At 35.1% G+C, this 13,676-nt stretch overlaps 1 protein-coding gene across 2 annotated transcripts; it reads left to right on the top strand.

Moving 5' to 3' along the window:
- The first annotated feature begins 3,592 nt into the window (after nucleotides 1-3,592).
- Nucleotides 3,593-13,657, top strand: LOC133313747 (uncharacterized). 2 transcript variants are annotated; one of them, XM_061515153.1, is made up of 22 exons: nucleotides 3,593-4,659; nucleotides 5,028-5,143; nucleotides 5,308-5,516; nucleotides 5,870-5,989; nucleotides 6,508-6,636; nucleotides 6,728-6,853; nucleotides 7,729-7,781; nucleotides 7,876-7,975; nucleotides 8,068-8,185; nucleotides 8,297-8,506; nucleotides 8,609-8,939; nucleotides 9,775-9,868; nucleotides 10,115-10,223; nucleotides 10,427-10,698; nucleotides 10,805-10,932; nucleotides 11,079-11,313; nucleotides 11,668-11,856; nucleotides 11,955-12,244; nucleotides 12,321-12,501; nucleotides 12,596-12,838; nucleotides 13,057-13,142; nucleotides 13,281-13,657. In XM_061515153.1, exons 1-22 carry the CDS (start codon nucleotides 3,833-3,835, stop codon nucleotides 13,426-13,428), a joined length of 4,314 nt encoding a protein of 1,437 aa, XP_061371137.1. In that variant the 5' UTR covers nucleotides 3,593-3,832; the 3' UTR covers nucleotides 13,429-13,657. The 2 variants fall into 2 exon arrangements, with proteins under 2 accessions (XP_061371137.1, XP_061371138.1); XM_061515154.1 differs by having other exon boundaries at nucleotides 11,955-12,199; nucleotides 12,339-12,501.
- Nucleotides 13,658-13,676: the final 19 nt, after the last annotated feature.

The following is a 13,676-nucleotide window of genomic DNA, read 5'->3' on the forward strand; positions in this document are numbered from 1 at the left end:
CATCAGGGATCCAGGTCTCTGAAGGAGATTGAGTTTTAATTATTCTAGGTTTAATATCAAAGAAATTTCAAGTCATTATATTACAATGCAGTTATGTACTCATGTTACTCCCAATTACTTTGGGATAATGTTAATGATGATATTGATTTATGTTCTCATTTGCAATCCATAAATATTTACTTTCAATTCCACTCAAAAAAATAAAATAATTACATATGATTCACGCTACTTTCAAGGTTCAAATGATAGTTTATGTGTGATACTCTTATTTGTTATACTTTTTTCATCATTGACCTATAAATTACATATCGAATTCAACAAATGTACAATCATCCAACAATATAAACAGTACTGCTACGTATATCTATGATACAGATAACAAAGGGATGTTTGTGCTTAAAAGTACTAATTTAGCATTTATAGGAGGAAAGATATACTTACCACCAAAATAATTTACCATTTTTATAAGATACCTAAACACCGTTGATTTTTATCAATCTAATGATTATAATTTATTGAAAATTATTGGTCGTATTTATTAATTAATTATTAATTTTCAATAAATCCAAAAAATTATAACAATTAGATTCATGGAAATCAACTATAGTTAAGTTGGTTGTAAAAGTGATAAAATTTTTTTTCGCGGTAAATATATCCAACCCCTTATTTCAATAGCAAAATTCTTTGAAATTCTAAAGACCAGTTCTGATGTGAAGGACTAAAGCATAAGGAGAGACTAGGATGGCATTTTAATGTTACTAAGTGGTAGAGGGAAGTATTTTAGTAGTCCAAGTTCAAAAGGGGATGGTTATCGGCTTTGGATGGAGAATCCTATCCTCTTGACTAAAACAATTTATAATCTCTTAACCATTCTTCCAATATTCTGAAGGGAATGAGAATATTTGTTTGACTTATACAACGATGGCTATTTGATGGTTCAGAATCTGCAGATACTCCATAGAGGAAGAGACCAAACAAAAAATGGTTGGAATTTTGTGGATTTGTGGTAGAATAAAAGATCCCATAAGCGATTCCTGAGTGGCTTGAAATATTTTAGTGAGCGAATTTTGTTTGTTTTTAGCGGGTGAATTTGTTACATTTCTTCGCAGTGACGTACTGCATTAACCAATTAAACTGGTTAATTATGATAACTATACATTCAAGAATATAATACAGATCTCTACAGCTAGGTCTAGGGTAATGGCCGAATTGATGCTGAAAATGTAAAGCCATACTTATCCTTCGATCATAGTGGAATAATGAAGGTGGTCAAACTCATTTGATATATATTAAGTTAGATTATTCGAACCTTGTCCGTTCTTTTTTTCTAAGTGGGTATGCTTGTATACTGGGTGCTTATTTATTCCTCTAGGTATTCGGGCTTGCAGTATTTTCCATAACAACTTCAGATGGCGAACTTGCAGGTGAAGGAAAGTGGATCAGAAGAGGGTGTCCGAATGTTGCTGTTATGTTTATCCAAAAAAGAAAAGAAAAGAATGTTGCTGTTAATTTGACTTTTTGATATGAAAAAAACTTAATATTACCTGACTACATCTTATTAATAGAAAATAAAATAAAATTAATATTATAAGTATATATTTTTAAAAATATATAATTTGTAATTTTATTATAAATTACCGTGGTACCCAATATTTAATGTGACGGTAGTTGTGAAGATGTTCTCTTTATACGAAGAGAAAATATTATTTTTGGTCCTGACAAAAAACACGATCTCCACTTTAGTCTCTTACGAAAAAAAAATTAGTCAGTTAGTCCCTAATAAATTCAAAGTGAATTAATTTAATTGAAATCGTGGTCCCTCACAATTTTAAAAAAGACCCATATTAGTCTTTTAAAAAGACTAAAATGAGTTCACTTTGAATTTATTTTATTAGAGACCACACACTAATTTTTTTTTTATAAAAAACTAAAGTGAAAATCAATTTTTTTTTTTTAGGGACCAAAAAGATAATTGCTCTTGCATGAATGTGTTCCGTATGAAGATATTTCATTATGTATTCTCGATTTCCAAAGGCGTCGTTACTTGTAAACATCTTTCTTAAATTTTGTGCATAATACTATGCTATGACCACGGAGATGTTTGTCGTCACCGGACAGCTGTCACCGGCAGCCATTGGGGTGAACATATTGAGTAAAAACAAGAGACTTTTCGACCAAACTTAAACAACTTTTTAAAGAAATTACTCAAATAATGCGACTTGTAAAGGTAAAATCATTAACTTTCTCACCTCCTTTCATGTGACATCAGTAAAATTATGTGAATTATTATTTTTTTCTTGAGTTTTCAGTATTGAGCTTTGAACTAATTGAACAGGTGGAGACTGGAGAGTCAGGAAAGATTAAATATAACCTTAAGCACAAATTAATGATTTAAATTTTATGCCAATATATATTAATTTGTTGTATAATAAAATTATCTTAGGGGTTTATATTTTATTTTATTTTCTTTTTCTTTTTTCTTTATATGACCTCACATGAGCCTATACACTTTTATATATGTATATAACATAATTTTATTTTCAACTATATGAGAAATATCAAATCCTATATATCACAAATCATTTGTCTAATATATATAGGAAAAACATGGGATAAAATAATATCTAGCAATCTTAAAAAAACGTCATTTGAGGTTTGAAAAAAGAGAGGATATTTTAATAATTTTACGATCCTTTTGCATCATGTAATTTTACTAAAATACCTTGTATTTTTTTTTTTTGATAACAATACCTTGTATTTTTTAAACCCTTAAAACATCATCATTTTAGGATTATAGAGGATAAATTTATCTCATATTGAGAAACGTTAATCTCTATGTATATATAAGGTTTATTATTTCTCCTGCCGCATAAGATAAATTTATCTTCAACAATTTTAAAACTATGTCATTTCGAGAGTTGAAGGAAGTAATGAATGATGTTTTGATAAAATTTATACAACAAAGAAATAAACCAATATTTAAAATATCATTCATTAAATCTCTCAATTATTAAAATGAGTAATTTTGGGGTTGCTAAAGATAATTTTATCTCCTATATAACATGAGAAATATTAATCCATATTCTTAAAATTTTCTCGGTATATATAGATATGTATTTTTTGGTTTTCAATTTTCTTATGTAGTAGAAGAAAATTTTCTCATACTGTAAAGGAAAATATTATATTTATAAATTTTTTATTTATAAATTCTTACAAACTACACGAAATATGACTGGTCATATTTTTATCAAAAGATATATAACCGATCATACTTAATATAATAAGTATATAATTTGTAAAAAAAAATATGTAATCATATGGATATAATACTTGTTGAAGAGACATAAAGACCACGAACCCCGTGATGGTTGGACCGAGCAGAAACTGATGACGTAAGAGAGAAAGGAATGACTGAATAGTCTCAACAGTGAGAAAAGAGAAAAGAATAAGAATAGAAGGAAGGAGGGGAAGTGCACCGCGCACGTGCCATGTGTGCGTGCTGTCCCACCTTTAAGAATTAAGACCACCTCCACCTGTTTAGACTTTAGCCTCTCCGCTTCTTCTTTCCGTTTCTGTCTCTCTCACTCTCTAACTTCCTTTCTTACACAATTCTTTATTACTTTTTTACTCACAAAATTTTCTTCTTCTTCTTCGTCTTCTTCTTCATTAAGTTTTCTCATTCTTCATTCCAATTCACCAAATCCATCTTCCCTTGCTTGCTAATTGCTATTTCACACAACCCCGTTTCATTTCCCCTAAATCCCTTCTTTTTTCCCTTCCCAAAACCCTATACCCTAAATCCCTCTCTGTGAATGAGTTTGCCTCCTTTTTAATGGCTCACACTCTTCACAAACCTCTTTCCTTCACCCTTCTTTTCATCTTATACTTTACTTTCGCTTTTGCTTTTTCTTCCCACTCTCACCGTGATTTCTCCATACTCGATTCCGATTTCGACTCTTTCTACAGCGATTACTCTCCTCCGTCGCCTCCTCCGCCTCCGCCGCTGCCTCACCCTCCATCTCTTTCCTGCCAAGAGGGTCTCAACGGAACTGGGTCTCTGAACACCACCTGCAATCTCAATTCCAGCTTGGTGTTCCACAGCGACGTGTGCATAGAAGGGAACGGAAGTCTTCACATACTTCCTGGTGTGAATTTGAGTTGCCCCGTTTTGGGATGCGTGATTTTGATTAACATGAGTAGGGAATTTAGTTTGCAAGATGGTGCCGTGATTATTGCTGGCACGGTTGTGGTGGCGTCTCAAAATGCAAGCTTGCTTGGTGGGTCAGTGATAAACGTGACCGGTTTAGCCGGTGCACCACCGGCTCAGACCAGTGGCACGCCGTCAGGGACTCAGGGTGCGGGTGGAGGGCACGGTGGGAGAGGTGCCACTTGTGTCTCGGATAATACCAAGCTTCCCGATGATGTTTGGGGTGGGGATGCGTACTCGTGGTCCAGTCTGCATGAGCCCTGGAGTTATGGGAGTAAGGGAGGGACCACTAGTAAAGAAGATAAATATGGTGGAGAAGGAGGTGGGATAATAAGGCTTGTATTAAATGATTCCATAGAAGTCTCTGGGGATCTTTTGGCAAATGGAGGTGATGGTGGGATCAAGGGTGGAGGAGGTTCTGGTGGTAGTATTTATGTTGAAGCTCATAGAATGTATGTGTCTAACTTTGAATCTTAATATTGTATTTGTAAATTGAGTTTTATGATCATGTTTTCTTTTTTCAATGCTTGTGTATTGATCCTATTTGGGTTGATTTTAGTTAGTGAGTGTATATTTTGCCTTAGGTACATGACCTCATAATATGCCGTTGTAACTGTTACATGCTTTTGCTGAAATGCATGCAAATTAGATTGGCGGATTCTCTTGATTTTGCTGATGTTATACTTGTGAGTTTTCCTGGATTGCTTGTGTGATTGGTACTGTATGCAAAACTTTACTGCTTTCTATTTCTCTGTGTAATTTCAGATTGCTTGGGCTAATAAAATAGTTTGTAACTAATCACGTTCTCTCCCAAGTGCAGGACTGGAACTGGCACGATCAGTGCTACTGGAGGTGTTGGGTTTGCTGGTGGGGGAGGTGGAAGGATTTCAATTAATGTCTTCAGCAGACATGACAATACAAAATTCTTCATTCATGGTGTGATATAGTGATTATTGTTTTACAGATGCAATGTTGTTGGCCTCTATCTCACTTTAATTTTAATTTTAGAGAAAAAAATTTCTTCTAATAGCTGGCAAATTATTTAAGTTAAGAAAAATAAATACATTCATGTTAAATAAAGCTTGTTCCGTTGCTTGCAGGTGGAATGAGCCTTGGATGTTCTGACAATGCTGGTGCTGCAGGGACATATTATGATGCTGTTCCCCGTAGTCTTACCATTTGCAATCATAACTTGTCTACTCAAACTGATACACTTCTGTTAGAGTTTCCTAAGGCAATTCTTTGGACAAATGTTTATATCCAGAATCAGGCCAAGGCATTGTTTCCTTTATACTGGAGCCGTGTTCAGGTGATTGAAATGCTTAGCTTATTCCCACTTATTGAAATGGAATAGTGTACGAATTATTGGGAAAAAGAGAAGAAATCTTTTGAAAAGAAGAGAAAAGTGAGAAGAGTAATATGCACAAGACTAAAGAATACTCTTTATAAACGTTCAGAAGAAGTTGGCCAATAATTACATACCAGGAATTGCTAGTAAATAGACAAAGCAGATTTGTTGTTTTTAGTTACTATTGAATTTTTAAAGGAAGTTTATGTTACTTGATGTGGAGGGCTATATGCTGTGATTTTTAATGTCATCTTTCGTATCATCACAATTGAGATTTGAAGGATAGCTGAAATACTATTTTCATTAACTTACAGGTTAGTGGACTAATTCGTTTGACTTTTGGTGCTGTTTTAAGCTTTGGGCTTGCTCATTATGGTTCATCAGAGTTTGAGTTGATGGCAGAAGAGCTTCTGATGAGTGACTCTGTGATCAAGGCAAGTCAAACTAGAAGGCTTCTTGTTCTTAGAATTATAATATTTTTTCACTTGGATTCTGTTGCTTTCATAAAACTGCTTGCTTCCACGTTTGACTAGCTGGGTGTAAACTAGGAAGTGTGAATATTAGGTTAACGATTTATTTCTTGCTCTTTTCCAAATTTTATAAGAAACCATATCGTATAAACTGAAACAATCTAGAAGTTCTCGTATTGCCTCGTTGAGGGAGGCTTTAGTGCTAACGGATGTCCACCTTTACATTATTCCATGGTTTAGTATTGATAAGAGATGATTATTTTAAATGATTGATAATAATGTCTTCTCTTTCATGTTCTTTGATACGTACAAGGGAATTGGTGGTGCTAAACATCTTGTATGTGTCGTACCTGAACTTCTTCTGTTAAATATATGAATGTGTTGCAGTATTTATCTTTTGTTATCTGTTAATTCAAGGGAAAGGAGCTAGGAACACAACATTCTTTTACCCCTTTTTTTTTCTTTTTCTTTTTTTAAATTAGATATATGGAGCTCTTCGAATGTCTGTCAAGATTTACCTGATGTTGTATTCCAAGATGCTTATAGACGGTAATGGTGATTCAATTGTTGCAACGTCCATACTTGAAGCTAGCAACTTAGTAGTTCTCAAGGTTGTTATCCTTTGCATTCTTCTCATTTACAGCAAAAACCTTAATTTGTATTGCTTACTCTATGACACACTTAACCATGTGCGGTGATCAGGATTCATCTGTTATTCAATCTAATGCAAATTTGGGAGTTCATGGACAAGGTTTTTTGAACTTGTCAGGACCTGGAAATTTGATTGAAGCGCAACATCTTATTTTGTCATTATTTTATAGTATCAATGTAAGTTGAAGTCTCATACTCTCATATTGCTGTTCTTATGCTTTACTGTTCCTTTAGAACCATTTAAATGACTATTGAAGAATGTTCACCTTTCTCTATGTGACATAATATTTATGCACACCTTTTATGTAACACTGGACAGTCATGTGGTTCACTTTGATGGAAGTTCTCATAGGAAAGCTTTGGTAATATTAGAAGTTCCAACTGTTGTGGTATTTGGTATCATGAATTTAGTTCGGCAGCTGAAGAATTAGGAATTTTTAAGCAATGGGTTAGGGTTTAATAATGTCAGAAAGGGTTTACAAACTTGGTGGATTGAAGGATTAAGGTAGGATATTTTATACTCGAATGGATCACAGATAATTGATAAAGACCAAACCGGGGCTATCTGGTTGCTGCAAAAGAGTGGTATGGATAGTTGATTTAGTGTTGAATAGTTTTAGGGCACATTAATAGATGAATAGTTAAAATTCTAAACAAAGATTCTGTTTGAGCCTTGAGGCCTTTCTTTCTAACATTGAAAGTTCTGATGATTTTATTAATTTAATTAGGAATTTTATGTTGAGATTTAATAGTTTGAAGCTGTTGGAAGAAGTCACTGAATCTCTTCCCTTTATTGGTCAGTTATTTACTATGTTAAGAAGGTCATGGAAGACGATTGAATTTGATGAATATGTAGACTGAGACCAATTATATAGAGGCATGCTCACATGCAAGAATTGACATAGATAACTTACATATTGTCTTCTTGTTCCTTGTGTACTTATGTTACTTGGATTTTTAATTTCTTAAAATTCATTTCTTTACCTTTAAACTGTCTAATTGTATTATTATTTCTGTGCTAATTCAATAACTATCATATTTGGAATGCGAAGATTGGGCCTGGGTCTGTTCTAAGAGGTCCTTTGGAGGTTGCTGGTGATAGCATGTAAGTTTTATGCAATGCATAATGGGAAAGGTTTGGCATTCAGTTTCTTATTTGGTTTAATATTTCCTTTGCCTTCTTTTGTATAAAATGTTAGGGCACCTCAACTCTACTGTGAAGTTGAAAATTGCCCTGTGGAATTGCTTCATCCACCTGAAGATTGTAATGTGAATTCTTCATTGGCTTTCACTATTCAGGTTTTTCATTGGCCCAATCAAAACCTAAATATCTATATTGGTCAGATCTCTCTTGTGTCAAGGATAATAGTTGTCTTGGGTTGCTGCTGCAGATATGTCGGGTTGAAGAGGTTATTGTGGAAGGCACTGTGACTGGTTCTGTTGTGCACTTTCACTGGGTTAGAAACGTAGATGTCCAATATTCTGGAGTAATCAGTGTATCTGGGCTGGGTATTGTCATTGCCTCTAAACACTATCCTCCCTGCAGAATTTCATACATCACTTGATGGTTTTCAGTGCTTTAATGACGCTCTATTAAATTGTTATTTTTCCTTGTTGCAGGCTGTACTGGTGGGTTGGGTAGAGGAAGGTATTTTGAAAATGGTATTGGCGGTGGAGGCGGTCATGGAGGGTATGGTGGGGATGGATATTACAATGGCAATTTCATTGATGGTGGTACCCCGTATGGGGATGTTGATTTGCCATGTGAACTTGGTAGCGGCAGTGGAAATAGTAGCCTAGCTGGTGCAACCGCAGGTGGTGGCATTATTGGTAAGATCTGAATACAAATTTGGTTGTGGCAGAACAATGTTGTTACTTAACATTCTTATGTGAAAAGGTGGTTTTATATCATTATTATCTTGACTTTGACAGTGATGGGTTCGTTGGAGCACTCATTGTCAAGTTTGACTTTGAATGGTTCACTTAGAGCCGATGGAGAATCCTTTGGAGAAGACAGTAGAGGACAAGATGGTAGGATTACTTCAAGCATTGGTCCTGGTGGTGGCTCTGGTGGAACTGTTCTTTTGTTTGTTCAGACATTGGTACTTGGTGACTCTTCTATAATCTCATCTGCTGGAGGACAAGGTAGTGCTAACGGTGGCGGGGGTGGAGGTGGTGGAAGGATTCACTTTCATTGGTCTAATATTCCAGTTGGAGATGAATATATCCCTTTAGCAAGTGTTAATGGAAGCATTATTACTGGGTTGGTATATAGCAAAGTATACTTATTGTAATCTACTGCCCTTGTTTTATGCATCTGTGTCTGAAGAATTGTTTAATTGTCCCAGTTCATGAATTACTTGATTCTTCTAGTTAGAAGCAATTACATGAGATTTAACCATTTAAATTAATATTGGGAATGACATATTGGATATGGGTATTGGATATGATTTGGTATGGCTCATGGTTTGTGGCTTCATGGAAAAGCCAAACAACAGGGGACCAACTAATGTTACTCTATGTAGATAAATATACATGCATCAAGTAAGTTGGGTGTAATGATAAATTGATGTACAGTTGAATATGTTACATAGTAGGGGAAACAAGGAAATAAGATAGGGCTATTAACTCATTTGCTCTCCTTTTTCATCAGGATTTGCAAGTAGCAGATTGATAGAGTAACAAATGATCTTTTTTAATGGTGTTATTTATTTATTTTGGGGGTGGGGTGGGGGTGGAAATTTGTTATCATGTAATTATGCTATTGACTGCAATTGCTTCTTAAATTGACTTTCAGGGTTTATGATTGTGATTTTGTAACTTTGAAAGCTATGTTTGGTGTTAGTTTTGGCCATCTAGCAGAGCAATGGAAAAAATATTTTTCTTTTTATTTCAATTCTAGTAATTTTCTGTAGGAACCTTGACTGTTTATAACTGTCCTATAATGTCCAGCAGATCCTGACCATACCTTTCAACTCTTTTCTTTTGTTTTTGGGCTGCTTTTAGCTACTTTAAGATATGTGTATGTGAGGGTCTGGACATGTATGCATAAACTTCAACCTAGACTGTTTTGATTGAATTTTTAGTTCCGATTTCAGAGGAGGATTTGGTGGAGGTCAGGGTCTTCCTGGAAAAAATGGATCTATCAGTGGAGCTGCTTGTCCCAGAGGACTTTATGGTATCTTTTGTGAGGTAGATGAACAACCATCCTTCACTATTTTTAGTAATTATTTGTGTAGTTGGAATGAAATTTAGAATATTAGGTGGCTTAACATCATGAATTTTATTTCTTTGTGAATTTTTTGCTGTTACTTACATGTTATTCGACCAATATAATATGTTAATTCCTGTAATTATAGTTGTGATAGAACTTTGAAGATCAGCTCCTCAGTTGCTTTGACTTAGTTGCTTATATTATATTTTAACTGCTGGTTGCAGGAATGCCCTGTTGGTACTTATAAAAATGTCAGTGGGTCTGATAGAGCCCTTTGTCACGATTGCCCACCTCATGTGCTTCCACATCGTGCGATATATATTTCTGTTCGAGGTAGTTTTATTAACTAAATTTACTTTCATCATGCTTGAAAGGAAGAGTAAAGGCTTAGTTATTTTATGTGCATGAATTTACTTAAAAGGTTTCCTGAATAGTCTCTTAGTCTCTCAAACCTTTGGCCAGTGTGGGTGTAATCATATTTTAGTATTTATTGCATAACTTTTAATTGATTGAATTTCGTATTTCCTTTTGAAAAGGTGGTGTGGCAGAGACTCCTTGTCCATACATGTGCATATCTGATAGATACCACATGCCAAACTGTTATACAGCTTTTGAAGAGTTGGTATACACTTTTGGTGGGCCATGGCTTTTTGGTCTTCTTCTCTTAGGTCTCCTTATCCTGCTTGCTCTAGTTCTCAGTGTTGCACGAATGAAATATTTTGCTGGGGACGATTTGCCAGCCCTTGTGCCTACTCAAAATAATACTCGATTGAACCACTCTTTCCCTTTTCTGGAATCACTGAATGAGGTCCATAACCAACTTCTTCCTTCTGAATTTCATGGGTACTCACCACTTTTGGAACACTGCTAAACTTTGCAGTTGATTTTAACTTAGTATTCCTATAATCTTTCAGATTATTGAAACAAATAGAAGTGAGGAATCTCCGAGTCATGTGCACAGGTTGTATTTCCAAGGCCCAAATACATTCAGTGAACCTTGGCATCTACCTCATTGTCCTCCAGAGCAAGTGAAAGATATCGTGTATACCTCTCTTTCTATAAAATATAGTGGATCCTCATTTAGTGTCAACAATATTTAGTTATGCACACCGTGCAAGATGCTTTTTAGTTCATGTTATGCATTAAAATTAATCTTTTAACTACTAAGTATATCCCTTTGTATTGCAGATATGAAGATGCCTTCAATAGATTTGTGGATGAGATTAATTGTTTAGCTACTTATCACTGGTGGGAAGGGTCTATATACAGTATCCTTTGCATCACTGCATATCCCCTTGCTTGGTCATGGCTGCAAAGGTGTCGAAGAAATAAATTGCAAAAACTTCGAGAATTTGTTCGATCAGAGTATGATCATGCTTGCTTGCGTTCTTGCCGTTCACGAGCCCTTTATGAAGGACTGAAGGTACTACAGTCTACAGATTTAATTTTATGAATTTGTTCTCTTACCGTAATTGGCTCTTGGCTTACTAAATTTATGCCTCAAATCATTCATTACTGCCCGAGAGTGAACTTAATTTACAATATGTTTATGTAATTTAAAATACCTGTAATAAACTGAACAGAGTTTTCTTGATACCTCAAGTGACCTGGTTTCTCTAAAGTATCATTTTTTTTAATTGTTGGTTGGTTTTAACATGGAAGCTTTTGATTGATTCTTTTATTGATTTTGTTTTATTCTCTCGCCTTGCCATCCTAAGGGATTGTCATTTGTTAGAATCATCCTTTTGTATTCACTAGTTACTCTATCATCTTACAGGTAGCTGCAACATCTGATCTGATGCTGGCATATCTCGACTTCTTTCTTGGTGGGGATGAGAAAAGACCTGATCTACCTCCTCGTCTTCATCAAAGATTTCCCATGTCTATAAGTTTTGGGGGAGATGGAAGTTACATGAGTCCTTTCTCTCTTCATAGTGACAATATTCTTACTAGCATCATGAGTCAGGTTTGCTCTACTCAAAATTTAGCTTTTATGTGAAACGTTGAAAAATGCTCCACAATGTTTATTTTGTTCTCTGATTATTATATTTGTCTGCTCTCTAGTCCATTCCACCAACTATATGGTATCGATTAGTGGCTGGTCTTAATGCTCAACTACGCTTAGTTCGCCGCGGACATCTAAAAATAACTTTCGGCCCTGTTATCAGCTGGCTTGATGTATATGCAAACCCTAGATTGGCAACATATGGTGTACGAGTTGATCTTGCATGGTTTCAGCCCACAGCTTCTGGATACTGCCAATTTGGACTTGTGGTATATGCTACTGAAAATGAAAGCATGTCATCATCGCGGGAAGTTTATGATGATTCAGGCATAACTGAAAAGCAGTCATGGTAATGCTAACTTTTTATTTGTTTTGTTGATAATTTCATGATTTTAAGATTAACTTCCTATGCTTTGTACGTGCAGTTTTCTTATTGGTCCCAGAAATCCGGTGCATCACATCACAAGCAATGAACACCTGATGATGCCTAGAAGGATGTCTGGGGGGATATTGCATGCTAAGAGCCTAAGAACACTTAAAGAGAAGACAACTTTATATTATCCTATTGCTTTTATTATTTATAATACAAAACCTGTTGGTCATCAGGTATTAAAACATTTTCCCTTGTCAACTTTACTACGTATTAGAAAACCTGGTTAGTCTCCTTGAACGCTTTCCTGACTTTTTCGTATCATTGCAGGATCTAGTCGGTCTGGTTATCTGTATACTTCTCCTGGGAGATTTTATCTTAGTATTGCTTACCTTGCTTCAGATGTACTCACTGTCGCTGCTTTACTTCTTCTTAGTTTTATTTGTCCTCCCTCTTGGTGTACTATTTCCATTTCCATCTGGAATCAGTGCTTTGTTTAGTCAAGGTCCTAGGAGATCAGCTGTGCTTGCTCGTCTGTATGCTTTGTGGAATCTGACGTCTCTTGTCAATGTCGTAAGTTGTTCTAAAGCTGTACTACTTGTTTTAATGTCAACCAATAGTTACAAGTGTGACCATTATTGATTGATGTACTTTAATTGCGTACTTCTAATATGTAGTACATAGTTTTCATTATATATGTGTATCATATATATTTTTCAAATGGTGTCAAATAAGCTCCAAGTATTTCTTTTAACCTTTGACATTAAAATGGGTCTCTTGAATTGACGCAGGTAATTGCCTTCTTCTGTGGATTTATTCATTATACAGTTCATTCACATAACAAGCTTTCCAACTTTCAATCCTGGAATTTTAGTTTGTAAGTTGCTTTTACCATCTGCCATAGCAATGATTGTGGCTGATAATGAAAATTGATTCTACAGATTTACTTAACGTCACTATTTGACAACTTTTCTGCATGTCTTTATGCTTATGTATGTATGCTGGGCCAATGCAGGGATGAGAGTGAATGGTGGATGCTTCCTTCTGGTCTGGCCCTCTGCAAAATTATTCAAGCGCGTCTTGTTGATTGTCATGTGGCTAACCAGGAAATACAAGATCCCTCATTGTATAGCAATGACTCTAACGTCTTCTGGAATTCTTGAACGTTTTAACTTGTCTCTGCATTTTTCTTTCCCTTCTGTATATTTGTTGAAGGGTAAGCAGTCAATCACCTTGAGTGGTATTGTGTATATTCTATAATATTACGGAAAGTTCGTCAAATGGGTATAAATAAGTGAAGTGGGTTGATTACATATTTTTTGTTTGATGATCAGTTACTATAGTTGTACTTCAGAGATAAAGTATTTTTGGGCTCTAGCCCTTTGTATAGGTTGGCGGTTCTGTCAGTTTA

The sequence above is a fragment of the Gastrolobium bilobum genome, unplaced genomic scaffold (assembly GCF_033153095.1).
Source record: "Gastrolobium bilobum isolate Gb01-03AN ecotype WA unplaced genomic scaffold, APGP_CSIRO_Gbil_v1 utg15927, whole genome shotgun sequence".
Lineage (NCBI taxonomy): Eukaryota > Viridiplantae > Streptophyta > Magnoliopsida > Fabales > Fabaceae > Gastrolobium > Gastrolobium bilobum.